This window comes from Rutilus rutilus (assembly GCF_951802725.1).
Source record: "Rutilus rutilus genome assembly, chromosome: 6".
NCBI classification, from domain to species: Eukaryota; Metazoa; Chordata; class Actinopteri; order Cypriniformes; family Leuciscidae; genus Rutilus; species Rutilus rutilus.
The window spans coordinates 9,599,082-9,623,625 of record NC_140214.1 but is presented as its reverse complement, the minus strand read 5'-3'; the positions used below and the strand labels follow the sequence as shown (position 1 = coordinate 9,623,625).

Below are 24,544 nucleotides of genomic sequence, written 5' to 3'. Positions count from 1 at the left end.
AAGCTGTCCAGACATAGTTCAGATCCGTGAAAACAGACACTAAATTTCTTCGGATTAGTAGAAAGGACCGTCTACAAAACTAAAGTCCCACTTGTAAGGCCTTAAAACAAAGACTAACCGGATGTAAATGTGACAGTAAATGCTAATTTATGGATTTTAGTTAAGTTAATAAATGCGTAAACCTTCAACAGATGTGAAAACTGGCATTTTAAAAGCACTTACATTAAAAAAATAAAAATTATATGCAACATTTCATGTTTCATATGCAACACCTTCAGAGCGGTTTTTGTTTTAAAAACGTTTAATTAAAAATCCACAGAGATTATACCATACCCATGACAACTCAAACATTAAACATTTAAAAGTCACAGACATAATACGTTTAAAATGGTATTAAAATTCAGAAAAAAAATCCCCCCCAAAAAAAATTCCAAAAGAGTGCTCAGTGTCTGAGACGAGTGCGTCGTGTGCGGGCGATGGGTGTCGTCACTTTAGGAGTCTCACTCTCAGCCATGACAGCATCTGCAAATAAATAAATAAATTCAGAATGTTAATGAGAGCTCATCAAGAGATAAAAAAAAAAAAAGAATTGTATGAAAGTAACTGACCCTCTTCCTCCTCTTCATCACTGGTAAAGGTGATGGCAGGTTTGGGACGAGAACGAGATTTTCTTGGGGTTACAAGATCACTGTCATCCAACTTCGGTTTACCACGGCCTGAAGGAGAGGGAGATGCACAATGAGATTCATTTTATAATAGAATTATTTATTGTAGGTTTGTGAACAATTAGCTTGAACCTTTACCTCGTGTGGATTTGCGCACACTCTTGGGTGGCTGTGGCGTATGCAAGTTTTGGCTCTGTGTGTCTCCTGTCTGCGGTTCTCTCTCCTCGCTCTCCACATTCTCCAGCCCTTTAGTGTGAACGGCCGTCAAACGCTTCTCGTAGTCTTCAACCTGTGCCTAAACAAACAGCGACTTTCAGCACACTAGAACAAACAGCAACTGGTCACCAAGTCACGATCAATGCTGTTTCGCCACCACACAATCGCAATTGTAATACCTTAAACTGTGGTTTTGCTCTTCTACGGAGTTTTGCCGCAATGGACAGGAGAGGCTGATAGACTCCAGGCTCAGTGAGTTTATCACTGTAACAGTCCCAGCACTCCTGCAGCTTCTTGAAACCTCGCTCACACACAGACAACAGGGAAAGAGACACGGCCAGATCTGCCCACTGACGCTCGGTCCTGCAGACAGAACACAGGACAGATTACACTTAAGAGGGAGATTCAGACTGATCATGTCAAAGCAGTCCAATCTTACATCAGAAATGCTGCTCTATTAATGTTTTCGTGCAGAAAGACGAATTGTGTCCGAAATAGGGCTGGGCGATATGGAGCAAAAAATATATCTCGATATATTTTGCTATATCTCGATATACGATATATATCTCGATATCTTTACAGGAAAAATAACCCCCCAAAAACTACTGCAAAAACAAATATGCCAAATACCACAAAGTCTTTTTTTTATTGACGTGCAAATAGGTAGGCTGTTCATGTAGGAACAAAGTGCTTCTGCGACATTTAAAAAAAAAAAATCCCTGTATACAAAAATAATAATTTAACTGTAAAATAAAGGAAGAAATAATACATATTGCACTATTTTTAATAAACCTGTATAGAAATATCATTACTAATTTTGGCAAAAAAAAAAAAAAAAAAAAGCCATATATCCCCCAAAAACTGCACAACTGTAGAGTAAACCATTAATTAAAAAAAAAGTGATAAAAATGCATCTAAAAATTGACATGATTGTCACAAAATCACACTGTCTGGGGCCTCTGGGGAACTCAGAACAACTGCTAGCATAAAGTTTAAGGTAAAAATAACTGCCATTAAATTACAGTATCTTACTACTATACAATTAGATAAACTGTTCATTCATTACATCACTTTACCTCTGTCTTTATCCACCTTTATCCTCTTCTCTTCTTTTTGGCACTGTATAGCAGAATAGGTAACTTAGGCTAATGCTAATTTATAATGTGTCATGTAAATTCAGCCATCCGTCACAATCAGGAAACTTTCACCGCGTCTAGACCTTGCGCGAGCTGCCAGGCCCGTTTCTACAGGGGAGCATGTTAAGTGTGAGTGCGCCCTCAAACAAAAGCAATGCGGCGAGAGGCGACGCTACACAAAAAATTACCAACAACAACTGATCGCGCGCGCGCTGTTTCTGACGCACTTCAAGCACTCGCTGGGCGGGGAAAAATGTATGTGCCTGACCGGACTCGGGGCACTTGGTTGAATGAGACAACACGCGAGGGGAGGGGGAACAAAAGCAAGGAGGCGGAGGAGGGCGGGGGCGAGCGCGAGCACAGCACAGAGAAGGCAAACAAGCAAATTGCCGAAATCAGAATTAAATATAAACAATATATCGATATATACGATATGTCAAAATCCATATCGAGTTTAAAAAATATCTCGATATATCGTAAATATCGAGATATCGCCCACCCCTAGTCCGAAACTCACTTTGCAGTTCTGAATCGTTGGCAGAGCTTCTCCACTAAACTCTCCGTCTGTCTCTCTTTAGTGATGTAGGAAAAGAGTTGTCTGAGGGAGAGAGAAAGAAAGTTAAATCAAAGTGATTTGGCACGTAGAATAAGTTAAACTGAAATAGCAGCATTAACGCTATCTCACTTCATGATGGTGTTGAAATCCTCCTCCTTCATTCCACGCTCAGGATCAGATAATCGGCTGATGATGTCTGGAAGCAGGTTGTAAATGGCGTTGTCCTGAAGATATAAGCAGAGTATTAGAATTGGGACTTCTCGTTTTCAGAGTTATGAGGGGGATATGAGAGACAGCAGAGCTGCAGTGGAAAAGCTACCTTTGCAGAGAGCTCGTTGAAGAAGTTGAGAGCGAGGCTGGCAATGTGTGGCTCGGGGTCTAGCAGCAGCACTGCAACCTCACTAACCTGACCTTTGACCTTCATCACGTCCTTAAGCACCAGCTGTGTCAAAACCATGATGGCGGTCAGGCGCACAGATGAATTTTCATCACTCAACCTAAGACAAATCAGTTACAATACTGATCACCACACAGTAGTAAATATTTCAACTACAGATGCACCAATACTAAATGCTCAGAGGGTCTGATAGCGGATTATTCAGAATGATATTTGCCGTTGCTCTATAATATTAGAGGTTAAAATTAACAGCGCTATTATATTTCAACTCATAAGGTAGTTTTCATAAACACTTCATGACAAATTTATTCCAAGCATACATACAAAATTAACAGTAAATAAGCTCCTCTCGTGTTTTTTTTTTTTAAAGCTAACTAATGAACTGACACATGGTTCATAGGCTGTTTCACTGACGTCTTTCCACAGTTGAAACACTGATTAGGCGATTACATGAGACATGGTTCATTTCAGTAAGTTGTACTGTATCTTTCTACATATCTTCTGATGTTCATGTATTTTTTTTTGTGCTATAATTTGTATTAAAGTGGAAGAGATGACTCATGTTCTGCACTGCTGCTTGAACAGAAGCGCTACAGTGATCCATCATGTCACTTTTAAGAGAGTCAAAACGCCATTGTTTGAATTGTGATAAAATGGACAGACTTTAAAAGCCTTTATCGATCGATACCGATCATTGGCCAAAACATCGGGGCATCTCTAATTTCAACTTAGCCCTCTGCCAACCAAATTGTGAAATCACTACTCTGCCACCATTTGAAAGTTCTGATTCACTTGAATTTAGGGCACTTTACTAATTTAAAATTATGCAAAACATCCCAAAAACAGGAGTTGTTTATCAGACAGAAATTCACGAAAGATCTTTTGGCTTGGAGCTACCTGGCATAAAGGTTGGGCGTCCAGGGTTCCAGGATGTTGGGAAAGCGGACTGTTAGGTCACCAAGAGCAACAATTGTGTTGGCTCTGACAACAGGAAGTGGGGATTTCTCCAGCACCGTGAACAGCAGCCTGATATTGTCCTTACAAACAGGAGGACTAGAGAAAGACAGATGTTAACATTGCTTGACTAAAGAAGCAAATATTATACAATATAATAAGTTCAAAAGTTTTGGCAGTAAAGACAATCAATGTTACAAAATATTTTTATTTCCAATAAATGCTGTTATTCTGAAGTTTCCATTCAAGGAATTCTTAAAATAAAAATGTAATTAAAGCTGGCTTTTATTTAGCATAACAGACTTTTCTAAAATTGACAAAACTTACCAACCGCAAATGTTTAAACTTTCGTGTCAAATATAATATAAATACCTGATCATCATATACTGAGACAGAGCTAGGCAGGCAGCAGTGGTGAGTTGAGGATGGGAATATTTGCCTGGAGAACTGCAAACTTTCACCAGCAGAGGCAGAAATGCACTCAACATGTTCCCTTCTGCAAAAAGAGAGATCACAGTGCAACAGGGATCAGTGCTTTAGTGCTTTGTCAATCAGGTAAATCCTTTAATATACAATAATGAGGAATTCATTTTCTGCATTCCAAGCCAAAACATCAAGAGTCAAATTTGTTTCATTAGATGGGCTCACCGGCTAATAACTCAGTCTCACAGATCTTGCGGATAAACTCAGCTTCAGTGTCTTCAGCTGAAGCGCCAACTAGCCCGAGCTCCTCATCCACACAACTGTCATTAGCCGTCTAGCAAAAGAGGCACAAATCAGTCAGCAGCATTATAATGGATCAACACTTTAAGGTGACAACCAAACAGGGGCCTGTCATTAACCTTTTTGTTGGCAGGTGCCTTCTCTTTCTCCTCCTCTTCTTCCTTTTGTCCTCTCCTCCTCCGTAGCTCAGAGCTGACACTCCTCTCAAGGTGTGATACCTGCCAGAAGGCCACAGCTCCACACAGTGACAGCACCTGGGCCAAGCTCACACAATTCACTGGAAAACAAATGAGAAAATCTTACTGACCCCAAACATTTGAGTCTCTTATGCTCACCAAGGCTGCATTTTTTTTAAATCAGAAATAGTAATATTCTGAACTATTCATTTTAAAACATTACATTTTAATATACAGTATTTTAAAGTGCAATTTATTAGTTTGATGGCATCATTACTCCAGTCTTCAGCGGCACATGATCCTTCAGAAATCATTCTAATATGCTGGTGCTTAAGAAACATCTCTCATATTAGCCTAATCAATGTTGAAACAGTTGTGCTACTTAATATTTTTGTGGAAACTATTTCTTTGAATAGAAACAGAACAATGTAAAAGTCTTTTTGATCAGTTGAATGCCTCATTGCTGAATAAAAGCACTAAGATTTTCTTTTGAAAACTTAATGACCCTAAACATTTTCTAAAATTATGCAAAAAGTTCCATCTCATGTCCACATTACCTTGCTCCTCAGAGCCCTGGGACACACCTTCCTGCAGTTGTGTTTGGGTGGACTCTCTGCCCTCTGTGATTTGTTCCAATAGGAGACGAGCAGAGCGCTGGAGGAGATGGGAACACAGCTGGTCAGGTGACTCTGCTAAGAAGTAGATGAGACGGACAGCCTGTTCCATGAAGGTCTGCCAATGGGGGTCAGACTGAACAACTCCTGTTGAAATGAAGATACTGCCATTACCAAACAGGAGATATGTATGAAAGAGAAATTAGATGAGAAAGAGGGAAATGAGAGAAAGACCATGTTACATCCGACATCAACAGATTGGGTGATTGTGGCAAAGCAAGGGTTTTAACCAACACTTGTGATCAGATCACCCAAGACAAAAGCTAATACGAGGTGTAAACACCAAAAAAAAAAAAAAAAGCTAAAAGAACACACCATCAGCAATGGCCTGGGACAGACAGCTGAAGAGATGGTGGTCCATTGGAAGCCTGAAGGGGACACCCTTGGATTGCTTAAACACACAAGAACATACAAATCAGCATATTAGAATCATGTGACACTGATGCCTGGAGTAATTGCTTCTGTAAATTCACCATGGCCATCACAGGAAGAAATAACACTTTAAAGCAGAACTCGGTAACTTTAGCGAACTCTAGTCACTTCTTCGCTGATTTTCCCTTTTGTTGTCGCATGTTTTCCCCACGAGCTCCCCCTACAGCTGTGGGGGGGCGTATATTTCACAACACAGTCGTAAAAAACTCACTTGCGGCGGCCTCCTCCCCCTCTCTACCGCTGCTCATGTGCGTTTGTTTTGATCGGAGCAAGCCAACTGTATCGTGTAGAGCTGTCTACCGAGGTGGGTAATCTGGTAATACATCATACATGCGTGGGTGTTTATGTCGAATTGCCGTAAAGCAATTTGTGTTTCGCGCTCGTTCTCGGTCCTCACGAGACTTCCAATTTCTATTTTGCCGGGACGGTAGTCCCCAAGTTGCAAGGTTGGTTTTCCGCCTGGGAACGCTGGGGGGAGCGAGGAAAGTCACCAATATCACCAGAACAGGTTGTTTAACCATCCAAATGATTTCTAGACAGTTTTATTAAGTTAAAAAAGTTACCAAGTTCTCCTTTAAAATATCTTAAAACCATGACTTTAAATTGTGATTTCACAATACTATAGTTTTTACTGTATATTCAGACGAAAATGTTTCCTTGGTGAGCATAAGAGACGTTTCAAAAACATAAAAAAAAAAAGTTAGACTCAAGGGTAGTATATACAGTGTATACATACCCTCACATAGTCTGTTATATTAACGATGGTGATGAGTGTGTCTCGAGCCAGCAGATAATCTTCTGCAACTTTCTCACCCAGAGCGACAGAGCAGAGTGTGTCCAAATTACTCAGAACCACCTCCCTCTCAGCACTAAACACACACAAAAAAAAAGGTTAGACAAGTAGTTCACCATGCCTCAAAATACTACATTTCTTAAGCAGCATGTCAAAGACAAGAATGCCCTCAGATTACCAAAGAACCAGCACATAGCTCATTGGACATTACAGAGAACAGAGGTTCGACCCGTGTCTCCACACACACACACACACACACACACACACACACACACACACACACACACACACTGACTACCCTTCCCATCTCTCTCCAGCATTTCTCTGAAGGAGAGCTTAAGGGGAAGAACTTACTTAATGTAGGCAGGCCCTTACAGCAAAGCAGCAAATCTCCACTGCCCAGCCAAGATTACCAGCCATAAGGAGCACAGGAGAGCTCTGACTCTTACCCACTGAGCTCACATTCGCCTTGGTCTCATCATTGGGCAACATTTTTATTATGCTTTGACATTAAATCAGTTCAACTGAATCACTGACTAACACATCCAGGAAGTATTAAGAGTTTGAAGGTCTCACCGTGCTGCCATGCCCAGCAGTAGCACTGCAGCTCTCCTATGAAGTGCTTTAGTCTCTCGTTTACCAGAGAACCTCTCCCACAAAACCTGAACCACTGAAGTCTGCAGGGCACTCTCATTGCTGAAAAACTCCTGGACCTGCACCAAGAAAAAAAAACAACAACTGTCAAAAGAATAAAGTTTGGGAGTGACTGCTTAAATGAGGGGCTAAAGAAACTCACAATTTCCTCCAGACACTGAACTGTCCCTAATGAAGCATCGACCATCAGCTCTGACAGATTGTCCACTAAAGTCTGAGCCTTCGCTCTGATGGACAAACACAAAAAGCCATTTGAGCTACAGTATATTAAATTGTACTCTTTTAGCCTTGAACAAACCAAAATGTTTGCATACCTGGTGTTGTCCCCATGAGGGTTGAGGTACAGGCGCCTGTAGGCCTGGATAATGGCGTCCTTGATTGTAACATCAGTGGACCAGACCAGAGGCAGCATCTTTCTGACTCCACACACAGAGTCAGCCACACTAAACTCAAATGCTGTGACACAGAACTGCACCGCCTCCTGCACAACTGAGAGAGGGAAACCAGTCAGAGAAAACTAAACACTGTCAACTTATACGTATTGAATATCACAATGAAACAGAAGTAGCAAAAGATCTCTTCTTCTGTATTGTGACATATATTTGAGAAAAAAAAAATACAATAATTGCAGGTACTTCATAGTAATTACCTGTGGTAGTTTTCCAGTACAGCATGTTGTTAATGACAGCAATGGCTCTTTCCACTTGTAGAGCAAAGCTCTCTGTATCTTTCAAGTACTGAACCAACATCTCCTGCTTCTTGAGTTCACTCTCTCCCCCTTCACTGCCTCCATCCTCTTTCTGTGGGGTGAGTGGAGCGTCGCTTGTCACAGCCTCAGGTGTCTCCTGCTCTGGGCCTGAGGAGAGAGATGCACACCATGTTTTTATTTGGACTAGGAACCCTGTCATCTTATCTAGGGAGGTGAGACGATGCACAAGTTTCTGTCTGACACTATCGTGCTCCTCAGCATGATGCTTTAAAATGGAAGTTATTTAGACCATTCAAAGTACCAAAAAAACATACCCTTGAAAAGTGTTGCGAGTGTGTTGATCAGCTTTTCTGCATTCAAGTCAGCCAGATCTGAGAAGAATGATGACCCTGGGAACAGGGAGTGTGCCTTCATACACAGACCAACTGCCTTCCTACACACAGTTAAACACCACATATTGCATGTCTGTGTGCAGAAATAAGGGTATGAGAGAATGTGTGTTAATTCACATGTACCTGTATTTACTTTCCCGGAGAAGCTGTGCAATTTGGATAGCAGTGTCCCGGTCGCTTCTTTCCTCCTCTCCTTCAGTCTCTTCCTCCTCCTCCTCCTCTTCTTCCTCACTTCCAGGCTCCAGCTGTGCTTTCACGGTCATCTCCACCTCTGGCTTCATTGCATCCCAAAGATCGGCTGCTGTGATGACTGCAACTACAAACACAAAGCTATAATATTACAGCTGGACACAAATTGATAGGAATAGTGACAAGCTAAAGACTGAAAGGAACAAATCAATTATAAAAGCAACATACCAGGCACTTGCTCTTTCTGGTTCTCTCTCATCTCTTTTAATTTGGCCATCTCCTTATCCAGGGGCTTTTTTAGGTCTACACTGCTTAACTTAACACAGAAATAACAAAAACAGGTATATTTAATTTCTGTAAACAGATTAAGTATGTCTGCTCAAAAGTTTGAGTTAAGCTTTAAGGAAGCAATACAGTAAAAAATTAAATAATAATAATATTGTGAAAACAGTAGTGCTATTCTTTGAATAGAAAGTTAAAGACAACAGCATTTATTTGAACTAGAAATCTATTTGTAACAATGTAAATGTCTTCAGTGCCACATTTGATGCATGTAATATGCCCTTTGCAGAGTTAAAAAACAAACAAACAAAAATTACTGACAGCAAACTTTTGTACAGTAGGATATGTACAAGATGTTTTAATTGAGCATGTTTATACCTTGCAGCTGTAAGGGTTATGAGCAATGAAGGCAGCCAGCAGCTGGATGGCACTCTTACACACATGGACAGACTTATCACCCAGACGCCCGACGGTCAGCTCCATAACTTCAGTGTATCTGCACAGTGGCAAGGCCTGTCAGAGGGAGAAGGGGAATTATATATCTCAAGAAAAATACACCTTGTTTTCTGTTGTCATGAAAGGGGGGGGGCTCACAAGCCACTCACCTTACTGTTGACAATACGTGCATAGACCTGCAGCACACGTGCTCGGACATGTGAGTGGGCATCATGGATGTGCTCCTGCAGCGTGTCCAGAAAGCGATCTCGGTCGGCACGAGCAGAATCATCCAGCTTATCACCAGATAGAACCCGTACCAGAACATCCCCGAGAACCTCACACACAGCCACTCGCAGACTCGGACTCTGTCCAAACACAAACAACATGTTAACACTTTGTTCTAGTGTGTTTCCAAATTTCTTTCTAATAAAGATGCATTGTATTCTGCAAACATTGCTGGCTCTGTGACAAACTGCTCATGCTCCACAATTGTGCGTTGCTTTGGATAAAAGCAGCTGCTAAATGCATTCATATAAATGGCAGTCAAAAGAAAGTTAAGCTATAAAATATAAAACTTTCTTTAACGGTTGCCCTCAGATTACCAAAGAGAGAGCTCAACGCCAACAGAATTATTCCAGAGAACTGAGACTCAACCTGTGACCCCCCCACACACACACACACACGAAAACAACAACTGTAAGCCCCCTCCTTTCTCCTCCCCTATATCTTCGAAGGATAGGAATTTAAGAGAAAGAGGCTTGTTGGATGTAGGCAGGCCCTTACAGCAAGACAGCAAACCTTCACTGCCCAGCCAAGATTACCAGCCAATAGGAACACAGGAGAGCTCAGACTCAAATTCAGTGGGCTCATATTCGCCTTGGTCTCATCACTGGGCAAAAATCCAATGACAGAAGTGATGCAATAGAGAACATATGCGACTGTACCTCTCCTTCCAGGTGAGCCAGGAGAACACTGATGTTGGGGATCATGGTTTCGGGTACCAGAGTACTGAGTTCAGACAGAAAGCTGGAGAAAGCCTTCACACCTGAAGCTTCTCTAGCTAGTTCCTCACTCGACTTTTGACCGATCTCTCTGAAATACATAGACAATATTTGAAAAACCTTCTATATAACCTGAAATGTGTGAGACAAAGGGGTCCATGGAGTAGAAAAGGTAGAGAACTATTGACTATACTTAATTTCATTTCTATTTGAAACCAAATACTGGTCGAATCAGCCTGTAAAGCACAATCTCTATACCCAGTAATACCATTCAAGTATAAGAACAACACTAAAAAGACTTCAAATTCACCTCATGACCTCTCCAACGATGGCCTTGACCCCATACTCTGTGCTCCAGGCAGCCACAGCTTGTGCACACACTGACGCCAGCTGCTCAAAGTGCTGCAGGAGCTGAATCACCTTCACACATGCTCCTGTACAAGACAGAGAGAGCATAATCAGACAACACTCAGCTCAACATCTAGGCTACAGCAATGCAAACCCACTCATGGGTGTGTGATGTGCATATAAACCCACCCAACATGTGATTGTATTTCTTCACCATGATTCCGAGGACGTGAATGATGGCGTCTCTGGTGGACTTGCTCTTCACGTGGCTTATGGTGGGGTTTTCCAAGAGTTTATAGCAACAGCATGTCACACAGCTACATAAACCGACACACATTGCACAAACAAAAACTGACTCTTGCGATCATTGAAGACATAGAAAGTTTAAAAAGATTAAACAGAGCATGGGTGAGTGACCGTTTAAGAGGAAGACAGTTACCTGACAAACTCCTCCTCCACTAGAGACAGACTCCACAGAGTGCGAATGTCCAGCTGCAGCAGTTGAGTCAAACACTGAAGAACTGTCTCTCTCTCACTGTCCCACTGCAGGAGACCTTTTCCAGCACCTTTATCCTTCTTACGACCCTGAAAGAAACACAGAGAGACGTTTAATATGTTGTACACAAAATCAACAAGTTCAGAAGCAACAGTTGTTGCCCTCAGATTACCAAAGAAGACATTCACAGCTGGTGGGCTCATTAGGAGATGTGACTCTTTGCTAACTGACACATTTACACACACACACACACACACACACACACACACACACACACACACACACACACACACACACACACACACACACACAGGGACAAACTCAAACACACACACTGTAAGCTGTCAAATCAGCCACAAATGTCCATTTCTAAAGGAGAATTGTATTATGAGTGACAGCTGGCATCAATATGGGTGGGCCCTTACAGCAGCGCAGCAAATCTCCACTGCTCTGCCAAGATTACCCACCAATCAGATAGCAAGAGAACACAAGATCCCAGCCAATAAGCTCATATTTGCCTTGTTCTCATCATGGGGCATAGTATAAAACGAATGAAAAACTTCCAAAAACTGTACCTTGCTGGGTGCTGTGACGATAGTCTCCCTGTATGAGTCGCTCTCAAGTGTTTCTGTGAGTTTGCAGAGCAGAAAAACACTCATTTTCACAGCGTTGAGCTGCTGTTTGCGGTCCACAGCTGACAGAGAGCCCGACAGGAGGAGAGTGGGCAGGGAAACCGACAGACCCCTGACCACTGAGAACGAAGACAGCATTGTGATACATTGTTGGAAATGTAGTTTTGATTCTTTGAACATAACTAGAATTATTTAGTTTGATTATGAGAGATACCAACCTTGTATCAGCAACTCCAGCATGTCTTCTTTCACCGCCACATCTACTGTGCGACAATGTCTAAACGCAATCAGAAAATTTTGCTTAGCCAAGTCGTGGAGTTGAAGCGATAGTTCACCCAAAAATGAAAATGGTCATTAATTACTCACCCTCATGTCGTTCCAAACCGCTAAGACTTTCAATAATCTTCAGAACACAAATGAAGATATTTATGAAATCTGAGAGTTTTCTGTCCCTCACTTGACAGTTAAGCAACGGCCACTTTGACGCTTTAAAAAGTTCATAAAGAGATCATAAAACTAATCCATAAGAATTGAGCAGTTTAGTCCATAATTTCTAGAGAGACACAATTGCTTTATATGATAAAAAGATTGAATTTAAACTTTTATTCACAAACATTTATCAACTCACACATCAGTTGTGGTAAACAGAAGCTCAAGCATGTTCACCAATGAGGTTCATTTTCGTGTGTGATTGGACATGTTTGATCTTCTGCAAGAGCCAATGAAAATTTGGATTAAACCGCTCAATTTATATGGATTAGTTTTACGATCTCTTAACCCTTAAAGACCTAGAACATTTTTGGGGCGCCTGACTCACCTGTACTTTTCTTTGTTTTTCTAACCCATTCTAGCAGCAAGCATCAAGTGCCATATATCATTTTAAACAGGAGAACCTAAAGTTTCCAGCTAGCTCATTTAAAGTCCCAGTTTTACATTTCTTTTGTCAGAGAATTTATGAAATTAACAGGATTTTAAGAAAAACGGCAGCAAAAAATTTGGTGTTTTCAGTGTGACCTCAAACAGAACTTCCTGAAGTTTTGTTTTTTTCTTTTAGAAAGTTAGACTTGGTTGTTTTAGACTTCCAGATGAAATTTTGTCTACATGTAACAATCCCTCAGCAAGTTATAGCCATTTATTATAATATTATTCTAGGCGTTTTTGAGTAAAAACAGGTGTATTACATTTACTGACAATGTACAAATAAGTTCAGGAAGTAAAGTAAATAGAAAAGTTGTTATATTACAACAGAACACTGAAGCAAACATTTTTCTTCAGAAAATTATATTATAATTTGAACATGAACAACAAATGCAAACAATATAACAAGTAGTGACAACTGTGCAATATAAATACTAACAATACAATATACAGAGTGTAAATGAACAAATGGTTCAAATAATCTTCACAAACTAAATACAAAAAGAAATAAACAGTGCAAATGAAGAAATGGTTCATTGAGGTTAATATACTGAGTGCTAATGAACAAATAGTGCAAATAATCTTCACAAACTAAATACAAATAGATAAATAAACAGTGCAAATGATTCAAACAATCTTCTGAATCGGAAGGTTCCACCAGGTCTAACGACTCGTTTAAAAAAATCAATTCTAACATATCCTCCGATTTGTACTGCTGTTTTTTTTTACATACTCATGCTCTTTCGTGTTTTATGCTCTTTCATGTTTTGCGCTCTTTCGTGTTTTGCGCTATGGTCAAAAACTTTGCATCCGTTAGTTTTCATGCGTAGTTTCTTCAATGCATTGCGTTTGTTAAAAATGTATAAAGAAACGTGATTGGTTGTTAAAATCACCAATCACTATGTTTGTTGGTTGAGTTGATGACCGTTTGGACGAATCTGGGCATGGGGGTGGGACTAAGCATCAACAATCGTTCCTGTTTGGCTCAGAGAAAGAAACCACATGTGTTTCCTTGACGAATCACTGCTGCAGATTTTGATGACGCAATCACCGGCACTACGCAGCCTATGAATGACCAATAGAGACAACCGTGATAACACGGGAAAGCTGTGAATCTCATCTTTACGGTGCATTTTAAAGCATACAGATTGGATTAGCGACTCAAAAGTTATTAAACATTTTAGAACGATAGTTATTTTATGCCGCGGGCGGCCGTATCGGTCTTTAAGGGTTAATGAGCTTTTTGAAGCGTGGTGGTTGCATAGCTATCAATGTAGGGACAGAAAGCTCTCACGTTTCATCAAAAAGATCTTCATTTGTGTTCCGAATGTACAAAAGTCTTACGGGTTTGAAACGACATGAGGGTGAGTAATTAAATTACAGAATTTTCATTTTTGGGTGAACTAACCCTTCAACCTTTAACAGGGCTCATAACATAGCTACCCCTGACCCATCTGTTATGCATTTAGCTCGGTTTTATACCCATATTGGTTTCTTGTCATGCATTGTGTGTGCATGTGAACCCAGACCCTAGTTTATTAGTTAGTTGTTCTTTAGGCTGCAGATTTTTGTTCATGGTATTATTTAGCTGCAACAGATTGTTTTGCAAAAAGACAGAATAAATATGAAAATCATGAAACATCTCAATTCAAATAAATATGAAACATCAAAATGTTTGAATTGGAATTGGGATCCGAATTCTTACATTTCAATGGATAGCCAACCCTAGTTATTATGGTTGCCTTGTTTTAGTTTAATGATTCATTCATCACCTCTTTGTATTAATACTGTAAAATACCGGTTTTGCAGGTTTAACTGCTGCCAAAACATATAGGTTGTATAACAAAACTTGAATCAACTTTACACTACTTTATCTAAAAAATAACTTTTTATGGGAATGTGTGTGTCCACACTTACTGCAAAACACTGTATGCTGTGTCAAAATGCTCCAGGATGCACAGGGACCCTTGACTTCTCAGTGCTGCTTTAAAGCCTTCGTAAGAGACGGAAAAAAGTCATTATTCCACTAACTTACAGAAATAATGAAATGTAAACAGATTAAAAGAGCCCAGCAGCACTTACTGTTGATGTGAGAGGGGAGCTGTTTAGCAGACAGCACATCCTGAACCACATACTGGTTAACAGCACCAGACTTCACGAGATCGTTCAAACAAACCGGCACGATAAAATCCCACGACATCTCTGCACGCCTGAACAACAAGCAGTGAATATAAATGTTTATCCATAGGAACTAAAGTCACTGCAACGCAGGAGCAGAAAAAACACGTTTACATCTGTACGTTATGTCTTACAGAGGTCATTGTACTTAAATCAGTAACGTACCTCGTTTAACATAATCGCAAAATAAAGAAAATAACGAGTTTTGTTTGATATTAAACTGAAGCAAAACGTTTTTGTTTGACAGGGTAAGCTAACATGCTACGCTAACTCACAGTATGAACAGACAAAACTCATTTTTTCTTAGTAAACAACACTTTCCAATGTTTAAAAAAAGTAATATCGCATATCCGGAAACCTACCGTGCAAACCGACCGCTTTATTCCGAACAACACCAATTCAGATGAACTAACCCGAAGAACGAAAAACGGTTTGAGTCGCAGCTTTGAATTTCACACAGCGCGCCAACGGAAGGACGTCATCGCTGACTCCGCCCACTCACACGTGCTGAAGTCATCAGTAGAGGGCGCCACACTACTCTGCGACTACCGTCTATGCTTTTTAAAGAATATAAAAATGCTACACTAAAAAACACATACGGTAATGTGGCCATTAAAGACAACTCATGCAATTTTACGGTACAATTTTGTAAAAACAAACCAACAAATATTTAGTAAACACTATGCATTTTGAAAGTATACATTTATGGGAAAATAATGTTTTATAAGTAAAACGTAGCCTACATACATTTCCATAAACCTTTTCTTATTTAGTGTAGAGTTTTACCATCTCACTTATGTTGGAGTGTCTTTGTTTAGTTCATGTTTATAGCATTATTTAATGTTTTTTCTGGTTGTTTTTGTTTTATTTTACTCTTGAACATTTAAATTATTTTAGTCCCTCTTGTATCAACGATTTACCAAGTCTCTTCACAGGACCATCATCATCAGTGACCATTCAGAATAACAATGACTGCAAATAAAACAGTGACAAGCTGCGAACAGTGCAGATGAATCCTTCTAAAGAGAGACGATCAAGCATTGAAAGGCTGATAATAGACATAGACTTCATGGGCAGTTAGGGAACTAAATGATGATAGTGTCGATTGATTGTGATTGGAAGCACCTACAACGAAACTCTACAATAAATCAGTGGTAAATTGTGTACATAAAATACATAAAAACGTACATAAAATAGTTAATTTCCCAATATCAACCTCTTGCAACCTCAGTTAAACTTTTATTTTGACATCATTGCATTAATTTCCCACTCATGGCGTCACGATGACCACACGAGGTTAGAGTGCATGAAAAAAGAAACACACGTGGGTTGTCTTGTCAGACAAAAATACCCGCTAGTAATTTTGTGTTTTAGACGCACATGTTTTTATTAATATTAAAACTGATAAATATATTGAGCTGGTAAGAGCCTCTGGATACCGATGTTTATTTTATAGTTTGCCAGCTGACCTAGTTCTAACCGTATTGAACTATCAGTGTTTATGAACCAACATTATGCATATTTACAGATCAGACAATATTTACAGATATACAAACAATAGTTGAAATGACAGTCAGCAACGAATATTTTAATAACAAAGCTGTATTCATTTAATTACAGTAGGACTTTCGTTTATATTTTAAAGAAGGATGGAATATTTGCCGGACTCTAACGCCAGATATAAAGACGTGGATTACTGGAATGAGCGGTACCGGACGGAGGAGAGCTTCGAGTGGTTCGGAGACTTCACTAAATTTGGACATCTGCTCAAACAGCATGTGGGATCTGAAGAAAACATTTTGATGCTGGGTAAGTTAGACAGTCCAAAAAAACATTTACAATTTGAAATGTTCAATATGAGTAATATTTTATATTGTTTTATTGTGAGGAATACATATGATCAGTGGGGGGCGCTACTGCACTTTTTGTGTTTTTTATTTTAATTTTTTTGGCGCACCCAGCTATTTTTTGGATGCCAATTTTATAATTTGAAAAGAAATACCACTTTCCCGAAAATATATTAAAATGCTGTGCACCGGTGCTGGTGACACGAATAAGAGCAAATTAAATGTTAGCAAAAACTCACTGGATCCATCTTTAATGAGCAAATTGATATAATGTGGCTCAATCATATCCCGAGTTATTTATCTTTATTTTTATCTTTGCATAGCAAAGATTTATGTTGTTGTTGTTTATGGTTAAATTTAGGTTACTAACAGAAGTTGCATTTTAGTTAAAGTCACCATGAAATCAAGACCTTATGCGCCAGAGAAACAAGTGCGCAGCCATCTTTAGAATTTTGATTTTGTCTTTGAACTTACGTTTATGCTGTTAGCAATGTATATTTCTATGGCATCGCTGTCAAAGAGTAATTCGTTGGTGAAGTGGATTTACTTATTGTAGTGTTGACAAAAGCTATCATGAGCATTGAAAGTATGTTTGAAGCGGATGTCATGACAAATGTCAGTAGACCAGGAAGATTTTAAAGCGAGCGGTTCATTCATAAATCCGTAAGATCTTACCTTCATGCTGTGGAAATACAAACCGGACAACGAGCTATTGCAACTTCCGTTTTGTTCTTCTATTCTAATTATCCAAATATCAGTTATTCAGCAGATGCTTGACAGTACAGTTTCTTCAGGGATGTCTCCCTCTGGGTATCCTAGGATCATGTTACTTGTTGGCATGTTGGACATACAGGAACTCCTTACAGGGTCTGAACCTATGACCTTCCTTGCGGTTCCAGCTTTTTAAAAGCATGTAACCCCAGTAACCTAGAAATATGAAAAATATTCCCAAGTACTTATCACAAAGAGAAGCTCAAGAATGGTCTCCTATCATCTGGTTGGCCTAGACAAGGAACCTTGGTTTCTTGATACATTTTCAACGTTTTGTTCTCCCAGATTTGTTATTTAAAAAATCATGTCAGGCAGACAAACAATGAGCTGAAGGGGGCAGTGTTACTCAACTCACTCACAATATGGATTATATATTCAGCGTGGACCTCTGACATGCTCTCTGAGCTCCAGATCTGTTCTTCAATGCACTGACACAAGCTCCCATCCCCCTGGTGTTCAGATATATCTCAATCCAATTACCAACACTTAAAGTGGCATAATAAAAGCGCTTTGGTTTAGGGGCTAGTGTGGGTCAATTTGATCTTTATTTCATGCAGCTTTAAAGAGCATGGATCAATGAAGTGTGTTCCTAACCTAGCGTTTGAAGACCAGTGGTTAACCTTGGAATTGTATGCCCAGTTTCACAGACAAGGCTTAAGCCTGGTCTCAGACTAAAATGCATGTTTGAGCTATTTGTAACTGATAGCAACATATCTTAAAATATGTCAGTGCCATTGTTTTGTCTCAAGACATATTTATAAAAGCTACTTAATGTCCTAATTGAACTAAGGCCTAATCCTGGCTTCATCTAAACCCAGTCTGTGAAACCAGACAGTTGTGTTGTTTTTTTAGTCTGATGTGTGTAGATTCTGGTTAGTTTGATCAGAGGTTTTCAATCTTTTAGATGCCACAGACCCCCAAACATGATCTTCCTTGTGCGAAGGACCCCCACCCTCAAATTTGGAAGGCAACTATATGTTTTTATGTATCAAGATCAAATGAATAGTGTGAAAATTAGTATTATAAATGTGTATAATATTATTTGGATTATCGGAAACATTCTTTTATTTAAATTAATTTGTATTTACTACTTTTTATTTTTGATAAATTATTTTATTTTTTCACATTTATTTAAATCATGTTTAATTTATTGAAGTTTATTTAGTTTAAATCCATTTATATTAGTTCAATCTTATTTTAGTATTTAGATTTATTGTGTTTCTCTAAACTTTTCCTCAGACCCCCATTTTTCCCAGTCCCCTTGAAAAATTAGTTTGTTGTTCGATTTTGCTAAATTAATTTAGAAGTGTTTGATTAATATTTAAATGTTATAATATAGTACAGGCCAAAAGTTTGGAAACCTTACTATTTTTAATGTTTTTGAAAGAAGTTTCTTCTGCTCATCAAGCCTGCATTTATTTGATCAAAAATACAGAAAAAAAAATAATATTGTGATATATTATTACAATTTAAAGTATCATTTATTTCTGTGACGCAAAGCTGAATTTTCAGGATCATTACTTGTCTTTGGTTATGTAATGTTCTCTTTCTCTCCATCCATCTCTTTCTCAGTTCTCTTCTTGTGTGTGTGCGTATAACTAATGTCTAATGGATCAGGGTAGAATTGGACAGTTTATTTAATTTTTCCATGCTCAAGGACACTGTTCTTTCAGAACTGCCACTGCAACATTTGTGTCCTCCCTTACCCAGAATGCACTAGCTCAGGCTGTTAAAGCTGCATGTGTCTCAAGTTTCTGTGGATGTGGAATGATTTGTGGCATGAGGAGAAGTGGATTCCCTTCAGTTAACATTAGCAGATTCTGTCACAAGCAGAGGCAGTTAATATCCCAGCATGCCTTTCATCTGTATGTGTACATGAAACATAGAATTTGGAAAGCGAGATCTTATTTGATCTGTTAAAATGAGAGTTTGATATATACTATAGATATACACTTCCTTCCTAGTCCACACAGACCATTATTGGAAACAAAGCTGCAAAAATGACTCATTCGTAAATAGTCATGGCTATGATGGCACAACCGTCACCACATTTGCATATCAATGTCTGTTCAGCAATTTGTCTCACCCTGATGAACGACGTGTAAACTGTGCTAGCATGTGATCATAACAGATGTCATTTACATATAGTGGTTTTAAAGGTGGCAAAAACTGTGTTTAGTTCTATGGTAGTGGGGGTGTGGAAATGATCATGAAAAAATATATTATGGCTTTTTTGGTACAAGAGACCTTAATTCATGGCCTGTTTAAACTGTATGCAAGAATGGACACTTGTTAAAGTGATCAAGAAATCGCGTTTAGCACTCATTGTACTTCAGTAATGTTTTTGGAAGAAGTCTGTTTTCTATTTTAATGTATTTTATAATGTAATTTATTCCTGCGATCAAATCTGAATTTTCAGCATCATTACTCCAGTGTTCAGTGTCACATGATCCTTCAGAAATCATTCTAATATGCTGATTTGCTGCTTAAGAAACATTTCTTGTTATTATCAGTGTTGAAAACAGTTGTGCTGCTTCATATTTTTCTGGAAACTGTCATGCATTTCTTTTTACAGGATTCATTGATGAATAGGAAGTTCAAAATAACAGCATTTATTTGAAATATATTATTTTGTAACATTATAAATGTGTAACTTTTGATAAATTTTTTGATCGATTCATTTTTTATAAACATGTATTTATTGAATTTTAACAGTTTACAAAAAACATATAACAGTCAAGCTATAAAATAATCCACTCCCCCCCCACCCCCCAAAAAAGTATTTCTTTCTTTCAAAAATGACGTGTTTTTGCGAGTACATCCATCAGGAAATAACTGGATTTTGAGAATTGGTCTTTATAGATTAAGTTTGCGGGACAAATCGTGTTTACCACAGTTACCCATTCATTTCTACCAATAACATTCAGAAAATATTAGCACATTCCACAGATTAAAATGATAGTTTACGCTAAAATGAAAACTATCATCATTTACTTACTCTAATGTCATTGCAAACCCTTGGGCATTTTTGTCTTTTTCTGCAGAACGCAAAAAGATGATTTTTTGCAAAATGTCTTAGTGATTCTTTTTGTCTTTACAATTAAAGTAAATGGGGTCCAACACTGTTTTGGATGAACCAGTTTTCAAAAATATCTTCTTTTGTGTTCTGCAGAAAAATGAAATTCATACAGGTTTGAAACGCCATGACTCCAGAAGGGCGAGTAAATGATGACAACATTTTCATTTTTGGTTTAACTATCTCTTTAAACCCGTTAGTTAGGCGGCCATTGAAATTGATGTCAGTCTGTATTTTTACAAACCGAGGGATGAGTAGATATAATTTTCTGTGGTATTTGACACCATGCTGTTGATGGATTTGTATTAAACCCGGAGCATTCCTTTAATGTTGTTTACCCATGTGTATTCCTAGTAGGTCTTCTCAAGTGGGGTTTTTTTCCACTCAGTCAGTGGGCAAACTCGCATTCATTAGAGTCACTGCTGACAGAATGGAAAGAGCAAAGATAGAGGAGGGAGGCGATAGGGTGGTCTTTGAAGTGCCATGGCAGCTCATTCCAGCAGGGTCCCCCCCATGCACACTCCTCTCTCGGTTGCTATTGGTTTCACTGCAGTGAACAAGCTAACAAAGAAGGAGAGATGCGTTCAAGTGTCCTTTTGTAGTGTGTCAGAACAATCACATTTCATCTTCAGTGAAATCCTGAAGAGTTTGAGGGAATTGAGTTTTGAATGAACCATCTTGAATAGAGAAATCATGAGTCACTATCGGTCAGAATGAGTGTGAGTCAGCGTGCTCGCATCTCTTTTCTCTCACTCTCGGCATTCATTACCCCCAGAGACACGTAACGTTCTGAACCCTGAAGTCCTGCAGTCTAGATCTGCGATTGAGTTAAAGATACACCACTTCACTTTATGAATGAATGAATGAATGAATCAGTGAAGGGATGAATGAAAAGAAAGCGAGCGAATGAATGAACCGTGGGGGAGGGGAAGGCTGCAGTGTTATGCGTTATATACTTGGCCCCACCAGTCCTTTTTTGTTCTTCCTTCCTCTCCCCCTGCCGTCTGATTGGCTGAGAGGAATCAATGCTGCTGGAAGGTACTGCAGTCATGTGGGGGTTACCCCCCTCCCTCCCCACCACAACCTCTGCAGTTTATGAATGAAAGTTGGGAAATTTGAATGAAGAAATGGGTTGCATGTGAGCAAATTGTGTGTGCTCACCCACTGTTGTGTTCAAGTGGGAATATCTGTCTTGGTTTGGCTTTTTTAATGTATTTTGTACGCATATTGTATATTCATAAGAATATAGTGTGTTTTACTATCATTTTGTGCGTGATATTGATAAAAATGTTTTTTTTTTTGTAGTCAAATGAGGGTGCTTGTGTAGAAAATATGGCCTTTTTTGCGTTGGACATTGTTTTTTTGTTAAGTACATATTTTGCATTTATACTGTTTAAGCATAAGACAACCGCTGGCTGATGATCTGAATGAGTTCTATTGTCGTTTTGACAGGTGCTGTCAACACAAGCACGAAATGTCTTGTGTTGCGTGTGTATTACTGGATGTGATCTTATGGATGTGAAATTAGCTAAATATTTGTGTAGTTTTATATGGGTGTTCCTGCATATAAATTATTATTTTTTTTGCGTTCTTGGACCTTTTTTTTATGCATACGTCTGTCTTTATGTAGTGTTTCACTGTTTTATCATGTAAAAATGTGCGTATTTGCTTTTATACACCATACTGTATTTAAAAAAAAAGTTTTTATTTCTTTGGCTCATTTATTTGATCAAAAAAGGCAGTAATATTGTGGAATATTTTTACAAATTAACATAACCATTTTCTATTTTAATATATATTTAAATATATAATTTATTCCTGTCATGCCAAAGTTGAATTTTCAGCAGCCATTAATCCAGTCGTCAGTGTTACATGATCCTTCAGAAATTCTAATATGCTTGATTATTTTATTTTTTTGGTTCTGCTTAGTTTTGCATACAGTATAAGCGGAAAAATATAATTAAATTTGTTGTGGATATGATTTTCTATAATAAAAAATAATTAAAAAGTGTTTTATACTTTAAAGAGTGTGCACTGTGTCTGCATATAAAATCTGTTTTTGTGTTTTGCATATAGTTTTGTGTAGGTTATATTTATGTATTTTGTATTATGCATGACCTTGTAGAATGCACATATGCATTATGTGACTTTGTGAAAATCTGGCTTTGTGTGTTGGACTCTTAAATGTGTTGCTTATTTGTTTACAGATCAGGGAGGATTCCTCCCATTCTCTCTCTCTTTATTTCTCTCTCTGTGACTCGTGTCTGGAATGTTAACTGGGTTACCCGGGCAACAGGGCTCGGATGATAGATGGGCTCTCCTCCGATAAATGGGGCAGCGGATGCACATGAAAGAAAACTGTTTGGGTATGTGTGATTTATGAAAGGGTTTGAGTTTAATCCTGTACCTGATAACTGTACACTAGATCAGCTCTAACGTCACCCGAAATCCACTATTAAAAATAAATCATCCAAAACTCCCCCACCCGATTGTCACTTTACAATTATTCTAATAATCAGTGTCAAGCATAATGATATGGATCAAATTACACTGAAGAAGGCTGCTTTTAAGTGAAAATGTATTTAAAGTAAAATTTCTTCTTTGGCAAAATTGCATTTCCTTAATAGCCTAAACACAGGTTTTACTCCCTTCAAACTTAAATTGGAATGTCACTGTTTCCGTCACTGCAACTTCCCGATCACACACACACACACGTAAGAAATTAAAGACTTTCAGCCCAAGCAAATATATAGGCTTTATTAGTTTATTGTCATATATACAGTGTTTCACAGCTGTCACATATCACATATTTAGCTCTTGATTCGTCCTGGTTAACTATACTTCACTAAAACGCTCACATACGGTACTTCTCTTTCTTTCTTTCCTCTTGTTTTGTTTTTAATTCTCCTTTTTGAAATTTCTCTTGAAAATTTTCTATGAAAATTTTGGCCGATACCAATAACCGATAATTCTTTATATTTGAAAGCCGATAACCGATATATTTGGAAAATATTCAGGTAAAGTTTTTTCCAGGAATTCAGGTAGGATACCGTATCATTGTATTCGGACCGAATGCAATGATTGGACGAACATTTTATGGTCCTCGGCCTTCAATAGATGATATACATATAAATACATTTAGACCAGTGGTTCCCAATTCCAGTCCTCGTGACCCACTGCTCTGCACATTTTGTATGTCTCCCTTATTTAACACACCTGAACCAGATCATCAGCTCATTAGGAGAGACTCCATGAACTGAACTGAGTGTGTCAGATAAGAGAGACCTACAAAATGTGCCGAGCAGTGGGTCACGAGGACTGGATTTGGGAACCACTGATTTAGACCACTTAACTTAGTGATTGCTATCAGGATGTGAAGAGACTTTCAACCAGCATAACAAAAAATTGATCTGGAACAAATTGCATTACTGCCTTTAACATTATTATAATGTTATTATATTGAAGCGAACTTTCTGAAGGATATTGGTTTACTTATGCCCTTTTTGATTACTTGAGCTTAACTGAAACTTTAACTGAGAGGCTGTTGTGTCGAACCTTGATTTATTGCAATATCGAGGTGTTCAGTTTTAATTACATTTTAGAAAATAAACATGCGATTGCTCTCCTCACAAATCAAACTTTTCTTGTTTTTTTTTTCACTGGCACGTCTCTTAGGTGTGCATCTTTGAGCCTACATTCAGTGCGAGTAAAATATTTAAGTACTCTTAAAACCAGATACACTCAAGTGGTATTGGAATAAGTGACTTGTAACTTGTAATGGAGTCATATTCACTGTAAGGTATCTTTACTTTTACTCGAGTATGGTTTTCAGGTTGTCTTTACACCTGCGCACCCGACGTGCAGATATAACCGTGATCCCTACCGCACGCA

At 38.6% G+C, this 24,544-nt stretch overlaps 2 protein-coding genes across 4 annotated transcripts in view; one reads left to right on the top strand and one right to left on the bottom strand.

The window, feature by feature from the left end:
* Positions 1-13: 13 nt before the first annotated feature.
* Positions 14-15,442, bottom strand: ncapd2 (non-SMC condensin I complex, subunit D2). Its single transcript, XM_084411289.1, has 32 exons — positions 15,322-15,442; positions 14,864-14,991; positions 14,699-14,774; positions 12,082-12,140; positions 11,807-11,982; positions 11,175-11,320; positions 10,925-11,052; positions 10,698-10,821; positions 10,331-10,478; positions 9,554-9,751; positions 9,327-9,461; positions 8,895-8,982; positions 8,601-8,793; positions 8,400-8,518; positions 8,026-8,232; positions 7,691-7,865; positions 7,519-7,603; positions 7,299-7,435; positions 6,666-6,798; positions 5,813-5,888; positions 5,381-5,584; positions 4,767-4,924; positions 4,573-4,681; positions 4,297-4,420; positions 3,868-4,023; positions 2,893-3,070; positions 2,703-2,797; positions 2,535-2,615; positions 1,061-1,244; positions 804-960; positions 609-716; positions 14-522 (listed from the first exon to the last, which is right to left on the bottom strand). Exons 2-32 carry the CDS (start codon positions 14,979-14,981, stop codon positions 443-445), a joined length of 4,155 nt encoding a protein of 1,384 aa, XP_084267415.1. The 5' UTR covers positions 14,982-14,991; positions 15,322-15,442; the 3' UTR covers positions 14-442.
* The window catches only part of ece2a (endothelin converting enzyme 2a), a 74,707-nt gene continuing 64,024 nt past the window's right edge, over positions 13,862-24,544 (top strand). Inside the window, exons 1-2 of one of the 3 annotated variants that reach the window (XM_084411293.1) lie at positions 13,862-14,145; positions 16,605-16,768. In XM_084411293.1, the coding sequence (XP_084267419.1) occupies positions 16,609-16,768 (160 nt within the window). In that variant the 5' untranslated portion in view covers positions 13,862-14,145; positions 16,605-16,608. Of the gene's footprint in view, positions 14,146-16,244; positions 16,381-16,579; positions 16,769-24,544 lie in introns of those variants that run through there. The other 2 variants (XM_084411292.1, XM_084411294.1) reach the window with 2 other exon arrangements.

What these genes read in the sequence shown, in the direction of transcription:
- ncapd2 (XM_084411289.1), bottom strand. Translation starts at nt 14,981, where the DNA reads ATGTCGTGGGATTTTATCGTGCCGGTTTGTTTGAACGATCTCGTGAAG. An exon ending in GCTGGAGTTGCTGATACAAG is followed by an intron (nt 11,983 to 12,081) that starts GTTGGTATCTCT and finishes CTTCGTTCTCAG; the next exon opens with TGGTCAGGGGTCTGTCGGTT. An exon ending in TTCAGTGTCTGGAGGAAATT is followed by an intron (nt 7,436 to 7,518) that starts GTGAGTTTCTTT and finishes TTCTTGGTGCAG; the next exon opens with GTCCAGGAGTTTTTCAGCAA.